This window comes from Moschus berezovskii, chromosome 5 (genome assembly GCF_049115385.1).
Source record: "Moschus berezovskii isolate FMDL1 chromosome 5, NW_MosBer_1.0, whole genome shotgun sequence".
NCBI classification, from domain to species: domain Eukaryota; kingdom Metazoa; phylum Chordata; class Mammalia; order Artiodactyla; family Moschidae; genus Moschus; species Moschus berezovskii.
The window spans coordinates 107,359,350-107,385,771 of NC_142464.1; the positions used below are offsets into that span (position 1 = coordinate 107,359,350).

General features: G+C 43.5%; 1 protein-coding gene across 3 annotated transcripts in view; it reads right to left on the bottom strand.

Annotated features, from left to right (window-relative positions):
- Positions 1-6,737: 6,737 nt before the first annotated feature.
- Positions 6,738-26,422, bottom strand: part of LOC129561627 (placenta-specific gene 8 protein) — a 33,535-nt gene continuing 13,850 nt past the window's right edge. For 2 of the 3 annotated variants that reach the window (XM_088836430.1, XM_088836431.1), the window contains exons 2-5: positions 19,980-20,130; positions 17,413-17,537; positions 10,771-10,889; positions 6,738-7,039 (exon numbers count right to left, since the gene is read on the bottom strand). In XM_088836430.1, the coding sequence (XP_088692556.1) occupies positions 10,785-10,889; positions 17,413-17,537; positions 19,980-20,100 (351 nt within the window). In that variant the 5' untranslated portion in view covers positions 20,101-20,130 and the 3' untranslated portion in view covers positions 6,738-7,039; positions 10,771-10,784. Of the gene's footprint in view, positions 7,040-10,770; positions 10,890-17,412; positions 17,538-19,979; positions 20,131-24,820; positions 24,839-26,422 lie in introns of those variants that run through there. The other variant, XM_088836432.1, reaches the window with a different exon arrangement.

The window sequence follows — 26,422 nt, forward strand, 5'->3', positions numbered from 1 at the left end:
GTAGTACTTTTGTTTTTAATTAGTGCATAGTGTTTTGTTCCTTTTCCCTTTCACTTAAGCAGACAATTATTTGTCCCGTATGCAAGAAATGAAAAGAGAAGCCAAAAAGCCTCTTCCCTAAGTATTCACAGTCACAGAGCCAAGAGTCAGCACGTGAAATACTTGTACCAAGTCTGAGAGCACACAGTGGGGAAGTTTTTATTTAGCAGAGAAGGATCAGCGAAGATTCCTCAGAATCATTCCAGCCCCGCTTCATAGAGAACACGGGGAAGGACTTTAAAAAAGAGTCTGTAGGCAACTACTAGTTTCAACTCAAACATGTAAGGAGCTCAACTCCATCCTCACAGCAAGAAAAGGCTTAACAGGTGGAAAAAAAAATCAATTCCTTTTCTTAGATCCACCAGAGAATTGGGGTCACAGGGCACACAACCACTCCCAAAACTGGAGAAATAAACAGAGTTACAGTAGAGGTCAGCTTACCAGGAGCAAAGCAGCTTGGGCCAGTAACTGGTGAATAGTGAAATAGTAACTTTGACAAATTACTGGAGGCTAACTATGGACTAGGGCTTCTGTGGTGGCTCAGTGGTAAAGAATCTGCCTGCAATACAGGAGGTGTGGGTTCGATCTCTGCTTTGGGAAGATCCCCTGGAGAGGGAAATGGCAACCCACTCCAATATTCTTGCCTGGGAAATCCCATGGACAGAGGAGTCTGGTAGGCTGCAGCCCATGGGGTTGCAAAAGAGTTGGACATGACTTAGCAGCTAAACAATAGCAAAAAGTTTGGATTGGCAGGACAGTTAAAACCCCCTGGCACTCCAGGAAGTTCTCATGATTGAGATGAGGGATCCCCTTGTGTTTCAAGGGAGGAGAAAGCAACTATTTTGAAATACTTCCAGATCATTTTCCATGACAAAGGCCTGTCCTCTGTAGGAAATTAATCTACCAAGGCCTTATCTGACCTGGGGAACAGGCAGCTGGTAATTTCAGTCCCTGTTAGCCTAATTGTGACATGACTTAGCAACTAAACAACAATTTTTTTTTTTTAGACTTGTATCATGGGAGAAGAGAAACAGTCTAAGAAATATTTCTAAAGGTCACAGCCCGGGGACCTAGGCTAAAGAAAGGACAGAGATACAAGATTATTGAATGCTTTCCACACCCTTCCACCATGACGACACAATTCCAGTGTAGTATGTGTGAATTACGACTGAGTTCCAAGACAGGCTCTTTAAGAGAATTCTTAGGGGGAAACACACCACAGGGAAAAAGACAAGAAAAATAGAGGAATCAAGCCTCTGCCTTGATTAAACGTACAGCTATAGAAAATGTAAAGTGCTGCCTTGCTCCTATCCAGATTAACATAAAACCTTATACTAGAAGCCTGATTGCTTCGGTACATGTTTCCTGATACGATTTGTCTGGCCTCCAAACAAAAAATTACAAAGGATGATAAAAAGAAAAAACACAATTAGAAGACACAAATCAAGTATAACCAGACTCAGACATGGCAGGGACAGTGAAATTCTCAGAAGTTTAAAGCAGTGATGTTTTAAACTTAGACAACATGGGAAAAGTAGACAACATGTCAAGGACAGATGGGTTGTGTAATCAGAGAGATTGAAATTTCAGAACTATAAAATTTTAGAGATACATATAATTGATACACTAAGAAAGGATGGAGAAAATGGAATCAATATTTTAAATTAAAACCAGAGCATCAGCAACAAAAAATATGAGGCAAAAACTGATAGAACTGCAAGGAGAAATAGATGCATCCAGTGTACTTGAAAACTTCAGCACCATTCTGTCAGCAGTGGACAGACTGAGCAGGCAGAAAGTTACTAAGTACGTCAACTCAACAGCACCGTCAATCAACTGGATCTAATCTGATATTTCTAAACCACATCCAACAACAGTACACTCAAGCTCACATAGAACATTCACCAGAGTAGACCATGGGGTCATAAAACACACCTTAACAAGTTAAAAAGAATAGAAATCATAAAATGTATGCTCTCTGACCACAATGAAATGAAACTGAAAATAACAGAAACATAGCTGGAAATTTCCCCAAAACTTGGAGATTAAACAACATACTTCTAAATAACGTGCAGATTAAAGAAGAAATCTCAAGAAGAATTTGAAAATATTTTGAACTAAATGAAAATACAACTTATCAAAATTTGTGGGATGCAGTGCATGTATTAGGAAAGAAGAAAGATCTAAAATCAATAATTTAAGCTTCCACAAAATAGAAAAAAAGAAAATTCAAAGTAAGCAGAAGGGATGAAATAAAAATCAGAGTAGAGTGTAAATCAGTGAAACTTGAAAACAGGAAGTTAATAAGAGAAAATCAATGAAATCAAAGCCTGTTTCTTTGAAAAAATGAATAAAATTGTTGGCTCTAGCCAGACTAAGATGAAAAGAGAAGACACAAATTACTAATATCAGAAATAAAGGGGGTCATCACTGCAGATCCTATGAAGATTAGAGGAATAATTAAGGACTATTATAAATAGCTCTATGCTGACAAATTTGATTACTTAGATGATATGGACCAATTCTATGAGTGATATCTACCAATTCTCACAAGAAATAATCTGAATAGGCCTGTAACTATTAATTTTTTAAATCAATAATTAATAATGTTCCATAACAGAAAACACTGGGCCCAGATGAGTTCACTAGTGAATTTTATCAAACATTTAAGGAAGAAATCATAACAATTCTCTCCAATCTCAGAAAATAGAAGCATAGAGAACACTTCTTCATTCATTTTTTTTTAAGGCAAGCATCATCCTTCCACCAAAGCCAGATAAAGATGTTACAAGAAAGGAAAACTGCAGTTCTGTATCTATCATGAACACAGATGCAAAAATTCTTAAAATATTAGTGAGTCAAATCCAGCAATACATAAAAAGAATTATATGGCATGACCAAGTGGGATTTATTCCAGGTGTATAAATTGGTTCAACATTAAAAAATCAATTAATGTACTTCATCACATCTATAAGCTATAGAAGAAAAGTTCTTTGATCATGTCAATAAGTACAGAAAAAGCGTTTTTATAAAACCCAACACCTATTCATGATAAAAAATTTTCAACAAGCTAAGAATACAGAGGAATTTCCTTAACTTAATAAAGAATATGTACAAAAACCCTATGCTGCTGCTGCTGCTAAGTCACTTCAATCATGTCCGACTCTGTGTGACCCCATAGACGGAAGCCCACCAGGCTCCCCCGTCCCTGGGATTCTCCAGGCAAGAACACTAGAGTGGGTTGCCATTTCCTTCTCCAATGTGTGAAAGTGAAAAGTGAAAGTGAAGGCGCTCAGTCGTGTCCGACCCTTAGCGATCCCACGGACTGCAGCCTACCAGGCTCCTCCATCCATGGGATTTTCCAGGCAAGAGTACTGGAGTGGCTTGCCATTGCCTTCTCCGCAAAAACCGTATAGCTAGCATCATAAGAGAAACTAGATTGCTAGATTCTTTCTGCTAAGATCAGGAATAAGGCAAAGCTGTCCACTCTCACCACTCCTATTTTTTTGGCCATGCCTGGGGGCTTGTGGAATCCCTCACCAGTAATTGAACCTGCACCCTTGTCACTGGAAGCACAGTCCTAACTACTGGACTGCCGGGGAATTCCCTCACCACTCTCACTGAACGTTGTATTACAAGTCCTGGGTGATGCCCTAAGACCAGAAAAGAAAGTCTACCTTTAAATACAGATTGGCTGCAGATGGTGACTGCAGCCATGAAATTAAAGGCGTTTGCTCCTTGCAAGAAAAGCTATGACCAACCCAGACAGCACATTAAAAAACGGAGACATTACTTTGCTGACGAATGTCTGTATATTCAAAGCTATGGTTTTTCCAGTAGTTATGTATGGATGTGAGATTTGGACCATAAAGAAAGTGCCAAAGAATTGATGCTTTTGAACTGTGGTGTTGGAGAAAACTCTTGAGAGTCCCTTGGACTGCATGGACATCTATCAGTCAATCCTAAAGGAAGTCAGTCCTGAATATTCTTTGGAAGGACTGATGCTGAAGCTGAAACTCCAATACTTTGACCACCTGTTGCATAAAAGTGACTCCTTGGAAAAGACCCTGATGCTGGGAAAGAGTGAAGGCAGAAGGAGAAGGGGACGACAGAGGATGAGATGGTTGGATGGCATCACCGACTTGATGGACGTGAGTTTGAGCAAGCTCTGGGAGTTGGTGATGGACAAGGAAGCTTGGCGTGCTGCAGTCCATGGGGTCGCAAAGAGTCGGACATGACTGAGCAACTGAACGGAACTGAACTGGGAAGGAAGAAATAAAACTATCTCTGTTCACAGTTAACATGATTATCTATGTAGAAAATCTCAAGGAACCGGAAGAAAAAATTCTTGCAGCTAATAAGCAGTTATAGCAAAGTTGCAGGATACGAGGTTAATATACAAAAGTCAGTTGCTTTCAGGACTTCCCTGGTGGTCCAGTGGTTACGAATCTGCCTTCAAATGCAGGGTTGCAGGTATGGTTCCTGGTCCAGGAGCTAAGACCCCGTGTGTCGTGGGGCAACTAAGCCTACATGCTGAAACTACTGAGCCTGGTGCCACAACTAGAAAAGCCCACACAGTGCAATGATAGACCCTGTATGCCGCAGTGAAGATCCCGAGTGCTGCAACTGAGACCCAGCACAACCAGATAGATATATTTTTAAAAGTCAATTGCTTATATATATGTAAACAACGAACAGTTGGAATTGGAAATTTGAAATAAGTATGTGTGTTCGAAGTAGGGAAAACAGGAAATTTGGAGAGTGACAACATGGTGGAAGAATAGGCTAAAGAGGTAGATTGAGGTTACATCGTGAAGGATCAGGGAAATTTTTTAGGATGTTTACAATTTTTTCATGGCAAGCAGTGTACAGGATGGACTGGGGAGAAAGCAATGGGAGCTGGAGTTTCTAGAGGCTGAGAAACTAATTCAGGAGCTGTAAACATGATTCCCAAAAGACGTAATGCAGGCTTGGTCTGTGTTCTTGGCAGTGGAGATAGAAAGGAGAGGACAGATTAATTCATTGAATAAACGACCTCTTCAGTTCAGTCGCTCAGTCATGTCCGACTCTGTGACCCCATGGACTGCAGCACACCAGGCCTCCCTGTCCATCACCAACTCCCGGAGGCTGCTCAAACCCATGTCCATTGAGTCGGTGATGCCATCCAACCATCTCACCCTCTGCTGTCCCTTCTCCTTCTGCCCTCAATCTTTCCCAGCATCAGGGGCTTTTCCAGTGAGTCAGCTCTTGGTATCAGGTGGCCAAAGCGATTTGCGTATGTATCTACTAGGTGTCAGTGTCAGGCATATTTCTAGGCACTGCAGATACAGGAACAAACAAGATCATCCACTAGGGTTATCAAGTGGAGTTTAAGTGACAGAAGTTGGTGTCTGAGTAGATGTGAGGAGAAGGGAGAAGGGTGTGATGAGACAACTTAGTTTTCACCGATATCTAGATTTCTTACCTTGAAAACCTGGGTAGTGAAATCGTTTGACCTGTTGGGTAGAGAATGGGTAGGGGACACCAAGACGCACTTGTTTTGTAGGCAGTGGGAGAGACATTCTGAAGATCAATAGTCAGAGAAGAACTAGAAATACAGTCCTCCTTGGAGGCATTTGAAGCTATGAGAGTAGATGATTCTAAGAGGACTATGAGGTCTGAAAGGAATGGACCCGGACAGAACCTTGCAGAATACCTACATCTATAAGGCAAGTGAAAAAAGTGGGCAAAGGACTCAAGTTTGAGTGCCTATTAAGTTCCAGGTGGTTTTACATTTTTTCTCACTGAAATTTCATTCACCATATACTTAGAGTGAAATATCTACTTACAGTAGATGTTTCTACTAGTAGATATTTCTACTTATAGTAGATGTTTCTACTAGTCTGAAGGTTGCCTTCCCCCACCTTCCATCCCAACAAATGAAATGGACTCAGAAGTGTAGGGGGAGAAAGAAGGGAAATTAGGAAGTGAGATTCTCAGCAGGGCAAAATGTTGCAGAGGATCAACAGGATGAGAAATGTGAAAAAAAGAAATGACGACTTCACACATTTATCTATCAATTTTTAACCAAAATTGAACCATATTAAATTTGACAATTGAATTTTTATTACTTGCTTTGATACCTCATATGCAAAAGAGAAAATTAATAACACAACAATGAAATCATCAAGTATGCAGTTGGGAAGTAGAGCCTAGAGATTGTTGCTTTGTCAGCACTAATAATGCTTGTAGATAACATGAAAAGAAGGGAAAGCGTTGGTTAAATGTACTGTAAGTGTCTTAGAACAGGGGTCCCCAACCTCTGGAATGTAATGCCTGATGATCTGAGGTGGAGCTGATGTAATAATAATAGAAATAAAGCGCACAATGAATGTAATGTGCTTGAATCATCCTTCCCTCTCTCTCCTCCACCCGCCCCACCCCACCCCACCCCTACCCCCAGCCCTCTTTCATGGCAAAATTGTCTTCCATGGAACCGGTCCCTGGTTCAAAAAGGTTGGGCACCACTTTCTTAGAAGAGTTGTCTGTAGTCTTTTTCTCTCTCTCTTAAACTTCTTAGATGAAAGAGAGCTGACTTGCTGTGGACCAAAGTCTCCTGTTAGGAAAACAAACTACAAGAACAAAATTATGATACTGACCCTTGAATCGACTAACGACATGAAGACATTTTATTGAAAGCAAAGAACCGTAAAGAATCATGCTAGTAAAATCTTTTATTTGATTATATTTTAAAATGTAATACAGAATTTATAAGCTGGAAAACTTAATAGCAAGGAGAAACTACATTGGACCATTTAACAAAACTAAGGGATAACACTCCTTTGAAATAAAAGTTCAGTTTTTTTTAAACCCCACTGATTGTGATTAAAAATATCAATTATATTTCAATTGCAGAAAGTGGAAAAGCTGAAGAGGTGCTGATTTTAATTGCTTCCGTAAGAGCTCTTCACGGGGTCAGGAGAGAGACCACAGAAGAAAGGGGAAAAAAGGAGCTCTTCACCTATGAGGGACACACAAAAACTATGGTTACATTTTCTCAATCTACTTTTTAATTTTTAATAAAGATTTAATTTTAGAATCATTTTAGATTTATAGAAAAGTTGCAAAGAGAGTTCCTATATACCTGTACCAGTTTCCCTACTGGCTAGCATCTTACTGTGGTAGGTGTATCGCAACTAAAGAACCAGTGTTGACAGATTATTAATCAAAGCCTGTTCTTTATTCAGATTGCACAGTTTTTACATAATGTCCCTTTGCTATTCCAAGGTTCCATTCAGAGAGCATATCTGCTTTACTCACTATGCTTCCTTCACTTCAGTTCAGTTCAGTTCAGCCACTCAGTCGTGACCGACTCCTTGCGACCCCACGAATCACAGCACGCCAGGCCTCCCTGTCCAGCACCAACTTGTTTCCTTAGGCTCCTCTAAACCATGACTGGATATTTCTTGTTTTTGATGACCTTGACAGTTTTGAGGAGAATCTGCCTTCATTTTTGTATTTTGCAGAATGGGCCTCAGTTTTTTTGTCTACTGTTTTTCTGATGGTTAGACTGGAGTTGTGGGGTGTTGAGAGGAAGACCACAGAGGTAAAGCGCCAGTGTCATCACGTCATCCAGGGGCACGTGCTATCAGCAGGACACCACCAGTGATGATAACTGGCTGAAGTAATGTTGTCAGGTTTTTCCACCTGGTTAGTCTTCCAAGATTATTCCCGCCCCCCCTCCCCCTTTTATACTGTACACTTTGAAAGTTGCTATGCAAACCACACTTAAGAGGTGGGAAATAAAGCTTTCTTTCCTTATGGGGAGGCATACCCTCGCTAACTATTTACAATTCTGTACTTCTGGGAAATTTGTCTGTTCTCCCTTTTCAGTTGGTTTTTGTACCTCTTTGCCTCAGTCTGTTTTTAACATAAATCACGTTATTCATTGATCTTTATCTTTTGATTCTCCCATTACAGATATTTGGATATCTAAAGTTTTATTGTCAGTGAATAACGTAGGGTCCAAGCTGATGAGCAAGAGTCAGGACCACCAAGATATTTTACATCAAACCAGCTTAAAAATTCAGAGAGAGAATTTCCTTGAAGTAAAAAAAAAAAAAAAAAAAAAAGGCTCAGATGCCAGGATTTATGTATGTGTGGGTAGCTCTTAATATTTTATCATGTGTTTATTTAAACAGTGTTGAAATGCCACCTCTTTGCTTCTGACCTTACCCTGTCCAGTCTGTGTACATAGCATTACCAGGTTAATTTTTCTAAACCATAACTCTACCTATGTTACTCCTTTACTTACAACCTAAAATAATTCCCCTGCCTGCATGCTAAGTTGCTTTAGTCGTGTCCAACTCTTTACAACCCTATGGACTGTAGCCCACCAGACTCCTCTGTCCATGGGATTCCCCAGGCAAGAATACTGGAGTGGGTTGCTGTGCCCTCCTCCAGGGGATCGTCCCGACTCAGGGATTGGACCTGTGTCTCTTATGTCTCCTGTGTTGGTGGCAAGATTCTTCATCACTAGGGTCACCTGGGAAGCCCCCAAATAACTCCCCAGTGCTTACCAAATAAAAGCCCAGCTCACTAGTCTAGTATTCATGACACTGCAGTAAAATATTTCATTTCTCATTATTTTCCCCCTTTTATGTTCCTGCCAAGAGGAACCTAAACTCATAAATATGGTTTTTCCTCTTTTTGCCTCTGTCGATTCATTGGGCTTCCCTGGTGGCTCAACCAGAAAGCATCCATCTGCACTGCAGTAGCTGTAGGAGATGTGGGTTCAGTCCCTGGGTTGGGAAGATCCCCTGGAGGAGAGCATGGCAACCCACTTAAGTATTCTTGCTGGGGGAATCCCATGGACAGAGGAGCCTGGTGGGCTACAAAGAATCAGACATGACTGAAGTGCCTTATCACAGCACAGCACTCAAGTTTCACTCATGTTGCCGTTGAGAGGCAACACCCATTTCTATTCATTAAAATCCCATCTTGAGTCAGAAATCTTCTGTTGGTCCCATCTGATCTATTTCTACCTTTGTCCACCCTGCCCTGTACCCTAGGAGACTGACCTGTGTACCCCAGCAATACCATCCTTGTCTCTGCCTTCCTGGTGGGCTCAGCCAATGGGAAGCCCAGAAGAACCTCAGAATGTGAGGTCAGGGCACCTTCCCCAGTGACTCCTTCCTGTAGGGTTGCCCCAGCTGCTCAGGTCCTCTCAGGGCAGCCATCATACAGCTTTCTCCTTTGGGATTCTAGTCACTGCTCCCTCCCCTCCTCCAGAGGCCCAGGGGTAGCTGTGGTTCCCATCTCCTGTCTCCTCCCACCTACCCCTCAAGTCCCTGCGCCTCCCGCCCACCCTGCAGGTGTTTCATGAAATCCTTCTATTCCCACAGCTTGAGTGCCACCTATTTCCTCTCAAGACCCTGATGTTCACTTCCTCTTCAGAATCAAAAACCACTTTTTTCAAGAAACTTTCACTTGGACATCTCACAGAATACATTTTTCCTCCTCTGAGCATAAAATAGCACTTTGTCTAAAGGCACTGGTCAAAGTTTGCATTTTATCAATGCCGTTTTTTGGAGTATAAAGTCTCAAAGGACAAGAGGACCAACTTATCTCCTTTCGTTCCCCCAAGTCCCCTAACAGTGTCCTGCACGGTACTAGGTACTTGAGACATTGTTTGCTAAATACATGAATATTTAAAAATGTACCTTCCAAGAGTTATATTTGTTAACCTATACAGAGTTCTCATTCACTTGAGAAAGGAAGTGGAATTTTTGCAAAAAATGGGAAAATTAACGTTTTCTTCCCATGCTCAAGATATTTTCTATAGAAGATTGTCAAAATCATGTTGATTTCTATTTTACTACGTCCTCAATAGCTAATTCTGAGAATCTTGGAAGAGTGAGTTGAAAAATGACTGAATTTCAGATGATGACATTCTATACAACGTTTCCAAATATTCTATACAGTATTTCACGTCTTTCAAAGCCCACCGTCTTCAACAGGACTTTTCTGTTTGCCCTCACCTCAAGTATTGATATCTTTTATGCCACAATCAATCCAAATATTACATAACATAATTTTCACTTGCTGCGCTGCTTTGTAATTATTTGCCAGTTTCTTTTGTCGATTTGTCTGTATTAGGAGGGAGCATGTTTTCCACTACTTTTGTACCTCATCATGCTCTTGTATAATATATAATATGCTTTTGCAAGTGGTGTTTCATTAGTAGACCACCGAATTCTGAGAAGTCTAGAAAAGTCACCCCTTTATTTATAAAAATACAGTTTCAAAATACAGACTTATGAACTGAATGTCTGTGTCCCACTCCCCAAACTGGGATGTTAAAACCCCAACCCCCAATGTGATGGTATTAGGAGATGGAGCCTTTGGGAGGTAATAAGGTTTAGATGAGATCATGAAGTCCCCAAGGTTTAGATGAGGTCCCTGTGATGGGATTACTGTCCTAATAAGAAGAGAGACCAAAACATATTCTCTCTCTAGAACTGTGAGACATAAGTTCCTGATGTTTAACCTGTTCAGTCTATTTTGTTATGGTAGCTTGAACAAGCCAATACAGCTATCTTTTTCCTAAGAAGAAATAAAAATCTATCTTTATATTAAGATAATATTTGAAAGACTTAAAGAATTGCTACTATTGAATTATCGTTCAAAATAATACTTTGTTTACAAAGCCCTTAATTATATTTCTAAACATTCACAGATTATGGGACTTACCACTGGTTCTTTTTTTAGAAAGTGTGGCTGGCTCTCCTTCTGTTGATGTCTCTCTTAATTTGGCAAAGAGAGCACAGAGGACAGCAAAGGGTCACCATGTAGTCATCACAAATGGAGCCCTGTTGGAAAACAGAAAAGAAACAGAATGTAAAAATCCACCTATGTGGAAATAAAGACTTGTGGGTTTTCAAGACATTTTGAAGAGAAGCAGAAGGCACTGATCCTTTGAATTTGAAGTTTGGATGGATACATTCAGGAAAATGATAGCTGATTTCTCCATATAACTCCTGTCCCTTTTAATCACATCAAATGTTTTCCTGTACTTTGTAATACTGAAAATGGAAGAAATCCAACCAGGAGCTTCCCTGATGGCTCAGTGGTAAAGAATCCACCTGCCAATGCAGAAGACCCAGGTTGGATCTCTGGTCTGGGAAGATCCCACATGCTATGGAGCAACCAAGCCCCTGCACCACAACTATCGAGCCCACACTCTGGACCCCCAGAGCCGCAGTGACTGAGTCCATGTGCCTCAAATGCTTAAGTCCATGCTCTCTAGAGCCCGTGTTCTGCAACAAGAGAAGCTACTGCAATGAGAAGCCCACACACTGCATAGCCCCCGCGTGCTGCAACTAGAGAAAAGCCTTCGCAAGAACAAAGGCCCAACACAGCCCCAAAAGAGTAAACACATAAAATTTAAAAAGGCAAAAGAATCCATGAGGCCCAACTGAAAGAGGTAAAATATTAAAAAAAAAAAATCCAACCAACTATCAAAGGAAGGTAAAATAGTTTCAGGATGTAAAATCTTCAAATTCTTTTCTCCTAAGGAAATGGCAACCCACTCCAGTGTTCTTGCCTGGAGAATCCCAGGGACAGGGGAGCCTGGTGGGCATCCGTCTATGGGGTCACACAGAGTCGGACACGACTGAAGTGACTTAGCAGCAGCAGCATACCCTTTGCCTGTATCAGGAAGCTCCTAACGGGTGCCCCCACCAGAATGAAGGAGCAAATGGAGAAAGAAGAGGATGTGGGATATTAGAAACCAGAGCCTAACATGCGTGACTGGTTAAAGGAATCCCCAGGTCACAACGATGGAGATGGCAGGGCGAAAGCAGAGCACGAGGAGTGGAAAACTGGTTCAAAGGGTAGCAGGTCATGGAGTGATTTCATCAAGAGGAGATGAAGACATAGAATGTCTGATGTTTAGGGAAGAGATTTAGAAAACTGGAAAGAGTTTGGGATTGGATTACTCCTAAGTAAATGGAAAACTCCTAATGAAAAAGTCAAGAGTTATTAATCGTAGGAAAAACTGTTTAGTAGAAAAGGCAATCATTGTTCATCACAATTCAACTCATCTCTGAAAAGCAAATATAGGTGTCAGAATGTAAATGCTAAATATGGACTTAGCCAAAATTATATATAATCATATTGGAGAGAGGCTTCCCTTGTGGCTCAGCTGATAAAGAATCTGCCTGCAATGTGGGAGACCTGGGTTCGATCCCTGGATTGGCAAGATCCCCTGGAGAAAGGAAAGGCTACCCACTCCAGTATTCTGGCCTGGAGAATTCCATGGACTGTATAATCCATGGGGTCTCAGAGAGTTGGACAAGACTAAGCGACTTTCACTTCACATATTGGAGGGAGTGGGGTAGGGGTAGGGTACATGTCCGTGGTGCAGAAGGGGGAGAAAACAGAACTAAATTCTCATCTTCCACAATGAGAGGTCCATAGACAACGCCCCCAACTGAACAGTCAAAAGGTAGCAATACAAGTCTACAGTTTGGAGATACCGAGGTAAAGAGCTCTGGGGAAGAGGAATTAGGGAATAGAAGTTTGGGGACTATTATTTTTCTCAACAAACCTTGTAAATTAGATAATTTTAACAACTATGTGCTTGCAGAGCTTTGTTAAATAACATTCAAGCTGCACTGGAAAATAGGGCTGGGGGTACTTAGTGAGCCAGAAATCTTCAGAAATTTTTGAAAAAAAAAAAAAGCAGATGTGATTATGTTGATGGAGAAAGTAAAACAGAACTCAGGAACATGAAACCTAACATAGTCAGGGGCACAGCGTTAGATAAACCCCAAACCAAAACCTGTGAGATCAGAAAGGAGGAAGGAACAGGCTGGGGAATTAACAGGATGGGAGGTTAACTGAAGCCAGCTTGAGTGGCTGGGCCAGCCCAGAACTGCCAGCTGTGGCCTTGCCTGGGACACAGGGCAGACAGTTTAACAGACAACTCTCATGTGGGCCTTGGGGCCCCGGGAAAGAAGAGGGGTGAGATAAGTGGGGAGCTATTCACCCATCGCCTCCGAGGGCAGGCTCCCAAGGACTCACCACGAAAGCGCTAAGAGAAATAATAAGAGGTAAAGATATTACCGATGAGATAGGCAAATTGTTTTATGTTTCCTATTCATCAAATGTTAATTTTTCCTACTTTTTTTTTTTTGGCTGAATAGACCTTTCCTGCTTCCTTTTGTTCCCTTTGCTGTGCTGTGCTTAGTCTCTCAGTAGCGTCCGACTCTGTGACCCCATGGACTGTAGCCCGCCAGGCTACTCTGTCCATGGGGATTCTCCAGGCAAGAATACTGGAGTGGGTTGCCATGCCCTTCTCCAGGGGATCTTCCCAGCCGAGGGATTGAACCCAGGTCTCCCTCATTGGAGGCAGTTTCTTTACCGTCTGAGCCACTAGGGAAGCCCTTTGTTCCCTTTAGTAGTTTTTTTTTCTTATTTTTTGTTTTTTGATGGGGACCGTTTTTAAAGCCTTTATTGAATTTGTTACATTATTGCTTCTGTTTCATGCTTTGTTTCTTTGGCCTTGACACATGGGGGATCTTGGCTCCTTGAGCAGGGATCAAATGCCCCACCCTACGTTGGAAAGTGAAGTCTTAACCAGTGGGTCATTAGGGAAGTCCCCCTTTAGTATTTTCAGATGTTCCACAACTAATTTTTATCCTTTTAGTGATGATCCTGACATTTTTACCCACAACTTAATATTATATTTATCTTGAGATTCATCCAAATTGTATCAATGGTTCATTCCTTTTTATTGGTGAGTAGTATACTATTACATGGATAGACCACAATTTGTTTATTCATTCACCTGCTGGGGGACATTTGGGTTGTTTTTTTTAGTTTTTGGCAATTGCAAGCAAAACTACTCTAAACATTTGTGTACAAGTCTTGATATGGGTATATATTTTTGCAGGGTAGATATCTAGGAGCAGAATGGTTGGACCAAAAAGTAGGTGTCTGTTTAAATTTTTAAGAAACTATATTTTACACTCCAACCATCAGTGCGTGAGGGTTTCAGTTCCTCCATATAAGCTAACACTTGGTGTGAGTTAGTCTGTTTATTTTAGCTGTCCCAATAGATGTATGGCGGTACCTCACTATGGTTTTCATTTGCATTTCTCTAGTGACTGATGATGTTGAACATCTTCTTATGTACTTATTTGCCATTCAAATATTTTCTTTTTTTTCTAATGTTTTTGGGGTTAAAAATACTTAACATAAGATCTGCCTTCTTAACACATTTTAGGTGTACACAACAACTTGATGAGTCCTCAAAAAATCATACTGAGTGAAAGAAGCTGCATAAAATAGTACACACTGTATGGTGAAAAGTGAAAGTCGTTCAGTCCTGTCCAACTCTTTACAACCCCATGGACTATACAGTCCATGGAGTTCTCCAGGCCAGGATATTGGAGTGGGTAGCTGTTTCCTTCTCCAGGGGATCTTCCCAACCCAGGGATTGAATCCAAGTCTTCTGCATTGCAGGCAGATTCTTTACCAGCTGAGCCACCAGAAAAGCCCAAGAATACTAGAGTGGGTAGCTTATCCCTTCTTCAGCTGATCTTCCTGACCCAGGAATTGAACTGGGATCTCCTGCGCTCTAGGTGGATTCTTTACCCGCTGAGATACCAGGGAAGCCCACACACTATGTAGCTCTGTTATATAAAATGGTAGAAAATGAAAACTAATCTACAGTGACAGAAAGCATATTGGTGGTTACTTTGGGAAGAAGCGGGGGAAAAGAAGGAAAGATTACAAATGTATGTGAGTAGATAGTACCTTTCCGATTTTGAACGTGCATATCCTGTGATCTATCAATCAAATCTATTAACAGTACACTATCCTACAAAAATACCAGTGTGTGTACAAAATCATACTTGTACAACTGCAGCATTATTTAAGCTTTCATCAATAAGAAAGTGATTAAGTAAATAATCTATATGATGGAATACTATGCAGACATGAAAAAGAATCTATATTACAGACATAAAGGGGGTCTACCATATATTAAGTGGAAAAAAAACAGGTTACAATATAGTATGATCTCATTTAAAACACAGAAGCAAAATAAAAGAGCCCTGCAAATTCCAAATCACGTATGTCTAGCTCTACAGCTATAGCTGTAGCTGCATCTAATCTATCTGTCTATCTATTTATATGCCTTAGAGGAGAACAAAAGGCCAAAGACTGAGTGCTCAGTCGTGTCTGACTCTTTGTGACCCCATGGACTATATAGCCCATCAGGCTTGCCCGTGGAATTTCCCAGGCAAGGTTACCAGAGTGGGTTTCTATTTCCTGCTGCTGCTGCTGCTAAGTCACTTCAGTCTTGTCCGACTCTGTGTGACCCCATAGACGGAAGCCCACCAGGCTCCCCCGTCCCTGGGATTCTCCAGGCAAGAACACTGGAGTGGGTCCTACTCCCAGGGATATTCCCAGTCTAGGGATCAAACTCATGTCTCTTGTGTCTCCTGCACTGGCAGGCAGATTCTTTACCACTAAGAGGTAAAGCCTTATAGGAGGATGCACACCAAATTATTGATATTAATAAAATTTATCACTGAATAGTGGAATTGGGCATAGAGCAGTTAGATTTTCACTTTTTATTTTATATATCTCTGTGTTTGAATTTGTCATAACATTACCTATACGTGTAATATTTTTATGATTAAAAAACTAACAAATATTTTAAGCAAAAAAATAATTTCAGTGGAGTAAAATTAGTTCCTTAAATATTCTATTTATTTTTTCTGTGATGGTTAATTTTATGTGTCAGCTTGGCTAGGCCATAATACCCACATATTCAGTCAAATACTATTCTGGATGTTTCTATGAGGGTAATATTTCAGATGAAATTAACGCTTAAATCAGTAGACTTGGAGTAACCATCCAGAATGTGGGTGGGCCTCACCTAATTGTTGAAGGCCTCAATAGAGAAAGAGCTATCTCCCCTGAACAAGAAGGAATTCTGCCAGCAGGCTGCCTTTGGACTCTGCAACTCTTCCCAGCCTGTCAACCTATCTTGCTTTTTGGACTTACCAGTCCCCACAATGTTATGAGGCAATTCCTTAAAATTTCTTACTCTCTTTAGTACTTTTGCCTGGAAAGTCCCATGGGCGGAGGAGCCTGGTAGGCTGCAGTCCATGGGGTCACTAAGAGTCGGACACGGACACGACTGAGCGACTTCACTTTCACGTTTCACTTTCATGCATTGGAGAAAGAAATGGCAACCCACTCCAATGTTCTTGCCTGGAGAATCCCAGGGACGGGGGAACCTGGTAGGCTGTCGTCTATGGGGTCGCACAGAGTCGGACACGACTGAAGCGACTTGGCAGGAGGCAGCATTCATCTCATCTCTATCTCCTTTTGGTTCTGTTTCTGGAGAGCACTAAAACCTTCTGTTACATAAGTGAAGCTTATGATGTAATGAAGGGGCATCCCAGGTGGCGCTAGTGCTAAAGAACCTCTCTGCCAATGCAGGAAACATAAGAGACGCTGGTTCGATCCTTGGGTCAGGAAGATCCCCTGGAGGAGGGCATGGCACCCACTCCAGTATTCTTGCCTGGAGAATCCCAAGGACAGAATCCCATGGACAGAACCCTTGGTGGGCTACAGTGCACAGGGCCACAGCGAGTCAGACGTGACTGAAGTGACTTAGCATGGTGTAATGGAATGTGCAGGTATGAAAAGTTAGAGGTGAGTAATGGCTCCTTTACAGCTAGTGCATATCTTTGCCTGAGCTATTCTACCTTTTAAAACTTTTCTCATCTGTAAAGTGTGGTAGACCTACTTAATTTACAGAGATGGTGTGAGGTTTTCGGGATGTAACATGTCATGTACTTGGGGCATAGTACAGGCATGGCCCTGAACAATCCTCTTCTATTGTATGACATACATTGCAAATATGAGAGTTGTTTGTTTTCTACAGTTTTCACAGAAATGTAGAAGGAGGTCACATAACCAGAGGATCTATTGCTACAATAATAGAATGCACATGCCAGGAATCTCCTACCAACCAAATTTAGTTGATGGCTGCAGGCCTGCTAAGTTGCTTCAGCTGTGTCCTACTCTTCGTGACCCTGTGGGCTGTAGCCCACCATGTCCTATGTCCATGGGCTTCCCCGGGTAAGAGTACTGGAGTGGGTTGCCGTGCCCTCCTCCAGGGGATCCTTCCCGCCCAGGGATCAAACCCACGTCTCCTACATCTGCTGCATCTGCCCCTTTCTTTACCACTAGCGCCCCCTGGGAAGCCCCAGTTCAGTGGACAGATCCCTTCAAATGGCCTCCATGTTTATCACAATTATTTTGCTTGTGGGTGCGTATTCGAACGATACAATATTGTGAAAGACTCACCGGAATGCCGTAGCGAGTCCTGTAGAGGGTCCTCATTGCGACGGTTGTTCCACACAGACAGCATTCATTCATATCAGATGCAACTTGACACCCAAGGCACATGAAGCAAAATGTGCCGCAGAGACCTGGATGCGTGAAATCAGAGGGACGAATTACTCCATTCTTCCCTCCACCGTGGTTGAGAGTTAGGGGGTGCTACGGATGGCAGTTCCGAACCCTGGGGCCTTTGTCACGTGGTCTACTGCCAAGGCCATCCTCACTGCTTCTGTTCAACTTCACATCAGCTTACCCCATGCCCCCTAGTACTGCCTTCTTCCATGTACCGAGTGACACTGAAATCTTGCCCTGTTCCAGAGGTTATCCTCACTACCCACAATACCTCTGTCTGAAATCTAATCAGTTCAGTTCAGTTCTGTCGCTCAGTCGTGTCTGACTCTTTGCGACCCCGTGGACTGCAGCCTACCAGGCTTCTCCGTCCATGGGATTCTCCAGGCAAGAATACTGGAGTGGGTTACCGTTTCCTTCGCCAGGGGATCTTCCCGACCCAGGGATTGAACCCGGGTCTCCCACATTGGAGGCAGATGCCTTAACCTCTGAGCCACCAGGGAAGCCCCTAGGGAAGTCAAATAATATGAAAAGTTGTCCAACAGGAGCCTACTCAAGATACCAAGGTGTCACTCACAGAAATGGGGCCTCCAGGGCTCTGGGAAGATGCTGCTGCTTGATCTGAATATGGAATGATGATTAGGAATTTTATAGATTGAGGAAAGGGGAAAGAGCCTCTTTAGATAACTTGGTTTGTCTTGGCAATGGCTGGTTTGTTTGTTTCTTGCTTGGTGTTGAGAACTAAGCATTTGGCCTCTCTGACTTAAGACCTCATAAAATGAAACAGAACAGAAAACGAAGCAGAGTTAGAGATATTTTACTCACTGAGCAGTTCATTGCCTTTGGAATTCTTTATTCTTGCCTGTATAACAATCCTAAATGTATAAATTAAAATAATGCTTATGGGAATCCCAGACCACCTGACCTGCCTCTTGAGAAACCTGTATGCAGGTCAGGAAGCAACAGTTAGAACCGGTCATGGAACAACAGACTGGTTCCAAATAGGAAAAGGAGTGCGTCAAGGTTGTATATTGTCACCTTGCTTATTTAACTTATATGCAGAGTACATCATGAGGAACGCTGGGCTGGAAGAAGCACAAGCTGGAATCAAGATTGCTGGGAGAAATATCAATAACCTCAGATATGCAGATGACACTACCCTTATGGCAGAAAGTGAAGAGGAACTCAAAAGCCTCTTGATGAAAGTGAAAGAGGAGAGTGAAAAGGTTGGCTTGAAGCTCAACATTCAGAAAACAAAGATCATGGCATCTGGTCCCATCACTTCATGGGAAATAGATGGAAAAACAGTGGAAACAGTGTCAGACTTTGTTTTTTTGGGCTCCAAAATCACTGCAGATGCTGACTGCAGCCATGAAATTAAAAGACGCTTGCTCCTTGGAAGGAAAGTTATGACCAACCTTGATAGTATATTAAAAAGCAGAGACATTACTTTGCCGACCAAGGTCCGTCTAGTCAAGGCAATGGTTTTTCCCGTGGTCATGTATGGATGTGAGAGTTGGACTGTGAAGAAAGCTGATCGCCGAAGAATCGATGCTTTTGAACTGTGGTGTTGGAGAAGACTCTTGAGAGTCCCTTGGACTGCAAGGAGATCCAACCAGACCATTCTAGAGGAGATCAATCCTGGATGTTCATTGGAGGGACTGATGCTAAAGCTGAAGCTGCAATACTTTGGCCACCTCATGCGACGAGTTGACTCACTGGAAAAGACTCTGATGCTGGGAAAGGTTGGGGGCGGGAGGAGAGGGGGACGACAGAGAATGAGATGGCTGGATGGCATCACCGACTCTGTGGACATGAGTTTGAGTGTACTCCGGGAGTTGGTGATGGACAGGGAGGCCTGGCGTGCTGTGATTCATGGGGTCGCGGAGAGTCGGACACGACTGAGCGACTGAACTGAACTGAACTGATGTGAGCTCATGCTGAAACCATGGATGAAAATGAACCCTTGTGTATGGGGCACAGTGTAACTGTAATGAGTTTAATTGATGTGTAACAAAAGCAGTCTTTTTAATCAAGTTAAACTTTAAACATCTCTTCTAATATAATGTATGGTCTATTTATAATAATTAGGACAAGCCTGTTCATTATTCAAATCATTGGCTTTTTTTTTTTACAGTTATCTTAACTCCAGAACATTTTTAGGAGTAAGACTATCCTTTGAAGGGTAAAGAAGAATGAACCTACAATCGGTACAGGATTTTTCTGTTAGCAAAGCATTGCCTGACATGCAGGGTACCTTGGCATGAGAGGAGAACTTTTATGACACCATAAGGGAGAAATGAAGGAAAGACACGAGTAAACCCTGGGAAATTGTGGAGGACAGAGGACCCTGGCATGCTACAGTCCATGGGATCACAAAGAGTTACATACAACTTAGCGACCGGACAACAACAATGTTAGAATTCACTTCTGAGTCAGTTACAGGTTTCCCCAGCACTTACAGACACCGCAGTCGCTGAAACAATCACACATGCCCGTCTGCCAGTTGGAGTTTTGAGGTGCTAGACCGCCTCCTACTCCAGGCTGAGTTACAATGACCACTGGAGAAGGTGAAGCTTGCATTTTCAATGCAGGGTCTTAAGCGGCTGTGGTCTGAAAGGAAAAATTTGGTATCAGTAGTCGAAGTCGGAGAATGCAATGGCAACCCACTCCAGTACTCTTGCCTGGAAAATCCCATGGACAGAGGAGCCTGGTAGGCTGAGGTCCATGGGGTCGCTAAGAGTGGGACACGACTGAGTGACTTCACTTTCACTTTTCACTGTCATGCATTGGAGAAGGAAATGGCAACCCACTCCAGTGTTCTTGCCTGGAGAATCCCAGGGACGGCGGAGCCTGGTGGGCTGCCGTCTGTGGGGTCGCACAGAGTCGGACACAACTGAAGTGACTTAGCAGCAGCAGCAGTCTGGAAGTAGATCTTGGAAGCCTGTTTTCAGGGACTCTGCTTCACAGGCAAGTGAAGCAGTTTAGATCAAGTTGCTGGCTGATCTTTGAAGAACCTATTTCGACAGAGGCTCCTGGAGGAAGGAATTCACTGAATCGGTTAAAGGGACAGATGCTTCTCTTGGAGTTAGGGAATGAGACGGGCTTGTAAGTACTGTTTTAAACAGTTATCTGGTCTCCGCACAAGATAGGTAAACAGATGAGGAAACCTGTGTAAATGGCATGTGTGTGTGTGCTTAGTCGTGTCTGACTCTTTGTGACCACATAAACTGGAGCCCACCAGGCTCCTCTGTCCATGGGATTTCCCAGACAAGAATACTGGAGTGGTCTGCCATTTCCTCCTCCAGGGGATCGTCTCGATGCAGGGATCAAACCCTTGTTTCCTGCGTCTCCTGCATTGGCAGGTAGATTCTTTATCACTGTGCCACATGCAAAGCCATGCCAACTAAAAATTGTCACTCGTTATCTGGTGCCACAAGAATTAAGTTATTAACCACTCAGTTGCTGATTTTCAACGTGCCCTGCAAGGAGTTCAAGGTGGAAATTAGGAATGAAGGTCTCTGTGCTCTAGGGAACACTGGCAGAACAGGCCTTCAGAGAGTTAGATATTTTTGAGACAAGATTTTATGAGCCCAGTTTCTCACATGGTCTCATATCCAGAAAAGAACGAAAATCATTAACAGAGACAACTGCTCCGTGTGACTTGCAGCAACCTTCTGCCAAAATGCATGCTTGTTGGCACGTGTCCCCTTCACTAAAATCACATACATACCGACCTCCGCTCTGACCTTCTTAGAGCAGTTCCTTTGAGCTAATTGAGAAGCTCTCAGGCTATAGACCTCATTTGCCCCAAATAAAACCTAACTCACAACTGCCTGTTAACGAGTCCAAGCTCACTTTGCTTGCGGTACAACAGGCCAATAAATCCAAGAGATGAGATGTTGAGGCAAGGAATGCAATTTTATTTGGAAAGCTGACTGACCGAGAGGATAGTTGACTAATGTCTCAAAATAACCATCTTGTCAGGTTCTGGATGCCAGTTTCTTTTATAGAACAGAAGGGGAGGATTTGCAGAACTAAAGTAAAAAGGCAAATACCTGACTCATGGAGTCAGCTTTTAGAAATTTATCCATGAGGGGTTATAAACCCTTCTTCCCTTCCAGCTTTATCGTATAGGCAGTTTCTCACCTAAGGCTCATTCTTACAGGTTGGGCCTTTACTGCCCTTGCAGGGGTTCCTTTGTCTCATTAAGAGTCTACTGCTTGTAGGATATGGCTAGGAATAGGACCTTGTGGCTGGTCTGTCTTAGAGTCAAGATAAAAGCCTGCTTGGGGCCTCCTAACCTGAGTATGGCCCGGGGGGAGCTCAGAAGGTCTCTCCCAAGGACGTGGGTAGGACACTAAACTAGAAAGGGATGCAAAATCAACCATTGTTTAAATTGGCAAGTGAAATGCCCAGGAAAATAATGAGCGTGAGGCTTTCCGTTGACACCAGTCACAGTACAGCTTTTGGAGGAGAAAGGTCCAGTGTGAGAAATTAAGACAAAGTGTCTCCTGTATCAATTAAGAAATCAATTTTCTTGTCTGTCATGGGAGTCAAGGATTACCCAGGGATCCTTGATGGACATTAACATCTCGTTGAGGGGAGCTGCCAGAATCTCCAGGGCCACCCCAATTGTCCAGCATGGCCATCTCAGGAGCCAAAGTCCCCCTTCCCCTTTGGGACTGGAGGCAGTCCCTCTTCCAATGACCTGTTTTTTTTGCTGTCTGGGCATGGCCCGTGGTGGGGAGTTTCTTTGTGTCAGTCTTGGGCACAGTGGCCAGTTGACTTGCATTTGTAGCATTTCCTCTTGTTGGTCTAATTTCCAGGTGAATAGCTGAACTGTCTTGGCCCCCCTGAGGTCACAAAGCATGACTGACAGCAACAGCTATCAGTTTTGCACGATCCCTGGCCTGTCTTTTCTCATGTTGGGTTCTCTCTTCCTCCTGAGCTTGGTCTTGACCAAGGCCTGACAACCCAAAGGCCACATCTAGGAGCTGGGGCATGGGCGTTTGTGGGCCAAGTTGTAATTTTTGGAGTTTCTGTCTAATATGAGGGGTGGACTGGCTAAGTGAGAATACTGTCAGGAGGAGGACGTGCTAGGTTTCCACCCTGAGAGATCAGAGAGCTTAGAAGGGGATCATCTAAAGTGCTGGGAGAGTCTTTTGGTTCTCCAGGTTTTAAATTACAAGAGCCACATAGGGTAGGATTTTGGTAAAGGACTGTGAAAGCCTGAATATAGGGAATCTCACTTCACTTTCTCATCTGGCGGCAATAAAGATCCAATTGCAGAAAGTTGTTATAATTTAGAGACCATTTTCAGGCCATTTTTCTCCATTCCCCAACTTAAACAAAGGCAGGGCACTGCTACAGTAGAATTTAAGTTTCTCATTCTTTAACCCTTCAGTTTTAAAGAATTTCCAGTTCTTAAGGATATACTCCAGAGATGTTTTTTCTGACTTGGAGGGGGATCCTCCCATGTTGAGTAACCTGCAACTGAGAACAAGACAGTGCTCCTAGAATGGAATCCATCATCCAGGAAACTTTTACCCAGAGATTTTAACCTGAAGGGGTGCAGGGCATCCCCTAAATTCCCTTCGGACCTAATTTGGGATTTCAAGCATCCTCTTTTCTCCCATTGATTTCTGACCAGATATCTCTGGCCCCTGTGAGACCATGTGCAGGGCACCCCACCCAGCAATTAGAGAAGGGCTTTCAAGCTAAGTGTAAACTGGTTGCCAGGACTTTCCTTAGGAGGGATCCCTTGTCTGTAGAGCTTACGTCCTACGATAAGTCTTTCCGTGCTGGGGTGTATTCCTCGTGACTGAGCATCTACAAAGCTTATGATTCGGGCTTCTGGGTAGCAGCCAGTCTAATAGGCTGTCCCTAGCACTATGTGTAGGCTTCCAAGGCCTGGAGTGAAGGGGTCCAATAGATGCAAAGGAGAAACTTGGGGAAACTGGAGTGGAGTACTCTGGAAGACAGCACGGGGCTCAAGGTTTGAGGCCCAGCAGGCAGAGAAATTCTCAGAGTAGATTTCTGGGCATTGAGTGAGGTGAGAGACTAGACAACAGAAGGCCCAAAATTACTTGCTCTGTCTTCCTGGAAGCTGAGATAGAATTAAGAATCGTCTGATGATTTTGTCTGACACAGACAGCACAGTGTGACAGTGGCTGGGATGCAGCTTAGGAATGATATCCAAGAAATCCTTCCCTAGAAGAAGGATATTATAAGAAGGAGATAAGGAGCGAGAGCGAGAACTTGTTGTGGGAGTCAAGTGGAAGAGAAAACTGTGGTGGAGGGTTTCACACAGGGCAGTGAGAGCAAGAGAGAGACAGAGAACTTTCAGGCTCCTGCAGGTGGGAAACTGCGTTTCCACCTTGTCCCGGAGGACAGCACCAACTGTCACCCAAGCATTATCTGAATATTGAAAAGAAAGTGAGGGAGAGATGAGAGAAAGAAGGCAGGAGTAAATGTCAGGGGCCCGTAAGTGACAGCTGGGCGAAGCTTGCGATTTACCTTGACTTTCCAAATTCTTGGGTTGCCATACCAGATCTGATCTCTGGGGGCCTCAGTCTGCAGCAGCGTGAAGTGGGGTTTGGGCTCACCAGCCAGAGATTGAGTCTGGGTCACAGCGATGAGAGCACCAGATCCTAACCACTAAACCTGTGGCCAGTGACAAGACCCTGGCTTCCTGGCTTTGCAAAAAAGAATTTCCGCAAAGACAGAAAGTAGTGAAATAAATAAACTGTTTATTAGAAGGAATAGAGCACGGTACGTGTAGATAGACTCATGGTGGGGGGACTCAGAGAGTCACTGAGTTTTGCCCTCGTGGCAGTCTGAACAGTTTTATGTGGCATTTCTTCTGGGTGTCCTTGGCCAATCATTTTGGTTTGCTTGGTTCACAGTCTATATTTTGTATATCACAGGATCCTCCCATGTGTGTGCATGCATCTCTAAGGCAAGATGGATTCTATCAAAAAGGCAAAAGGGTAGAGCATCCCTTGGCATCATGAGCCTTTGACCTCCAGGGGACCTTCCTGTGCATGTGTGGTTGGGGAAGTCTCCTGATTTTGATAACAAGAAATATATGGTCTGGGCAGGGCCCAGAGTCCTCCCTTAATTGTCCTGCTATTGTTATCTCAGAGTTTCAGTCTACAGGAGGTCTTCTGACTTCAAGAATGAGAAATATGTGGTCTGGGCAGGGCCTAGCCTCCTCCCTTCACTCTTGTCATGGGGTTTCTGTCCACAGAGAATGAATTTTACCCTGAGATATACCCTGGGGCTGGGGGGTTCCATTTACCTCCTGCCTCAGTTTCATGGATAGAGGGATTTCACATTTAAAAAAATTTATTTATTACTTTTAGTTGCACTGGATCTTCTTTGCTGCATGGGCTTTCTCTTGTACAGGTTCTAGGAGAGGCAGCAGAGGATGAGATGGTTAGATAGCATCACCGACTCAGTGGACACGAATTTGAGCAAACTAGGGGAGACAGATAGCTTCCCAAGTGGCGCTAGTGGTAAAGAATCTGCCTGCCAGTGCAGCAGATGCCAGAGACCTGCGCTCGACCCCTGGGTTGGGAAGATCCCCTGGAGAAGGAAATGGCAACCCCCTCCAGTATTCTTGCTGAAAAAATTCCATGGACAGAGGAGCCTGGCATGCTGCAGCCCATGGGGTCACTGAGTTGGACATGACTTAGCAACTCAGCAACAGGTTCCAGGGCGCATGGGCTTCAGTAGTTGTGGCTCGTGGGCTCTAGAGAGCTCCAGAGTACAGGCCTAGAAGTTGTGGGGCGTGGTCCCAGTTGCTCCACCACATGTGGAATCTTCCCGGACCAGGGATCGAACCCGTGTTCCCTACATTGGCAGGAGGATTCTTCTCTAATATGTCACCAGGGAAGACCGTCTGAAGCAAGGTCCTGGAGCAACAGCCCACCAGTCTTCACTCCTGGGGGGAGGGGGAGGTTACCAGTTATAGGTGGGATTGAGATCAGGGTGGCTCACTGGTTGTCAGGGAAAGCAGCAGAAGAGCACAGCCATTCATTGCCCCTTTGATAAGCTCTCAGGGTAGAGATGTTCTGATCTAACCTAGAACAGTTACTAGCTGGGGTTGGTGGCAAGGACACAGCCATCTACTGCTTGGGGAAGGTCAGTCATCTGAGCAGAATGTAGGTGACACAGGGACTGGTCAAGCAGAGGATGAACAGAGAGAGCAAGAGTACAGTCATCTTGGGAAGCCTGCCCATTCAGGGCAATTCAGCTCAGCTCTGACACTGTCACCTGTAAACAGTGTCAGATTCCTTGTATTAAAGGCTCAGTAGCACAGGAAACAGTGTCAGACTATTTTTTTGGGCTCCAAAATCACTGCAGATGCTGATTGCAGCCATGAAATTAAAAGACGCTTACTCCTTGGAAGGAAAGTTATGACCAACCTTGATAGTATATTAAAAAGCAGAGACATTACTTTGCCAACAAAGGTCCGTCTAGTCAAGGCTGTGGTTTCTCTCGTGGTCATGTATGGATGTGAGAGTTGGACTGTGAAGAAAGCTGATCGCCGAAGAATGGATGCTTTTGAACTGTGATGTTGGAGAAGACTCTTGAGAGTCCCTTGGACCGCAAGGAGATCCAACCGGTCCATTCTAAGGGAGATCGATCCCGGGTGTTCATTGGAAGGACTGATGCCAAAGCTGAAACTGCAATACTTTGGCCACCTCATGTGACGAGTTGACTCACTGGAAAAGACTCTGATGCTAGGAAAGGTTGGGGGCGGGAGGAGAAGGGGACGACCGAGAATGAGATAGCTGGATGGCATCACCGACTCTGTGGACATGAGTTTGAGTGAACTCCGGGAGTTGGTGATGGACAGGGAGGCCTGGCGTGCTGTGATTCATGGGGTCGCGGAGAG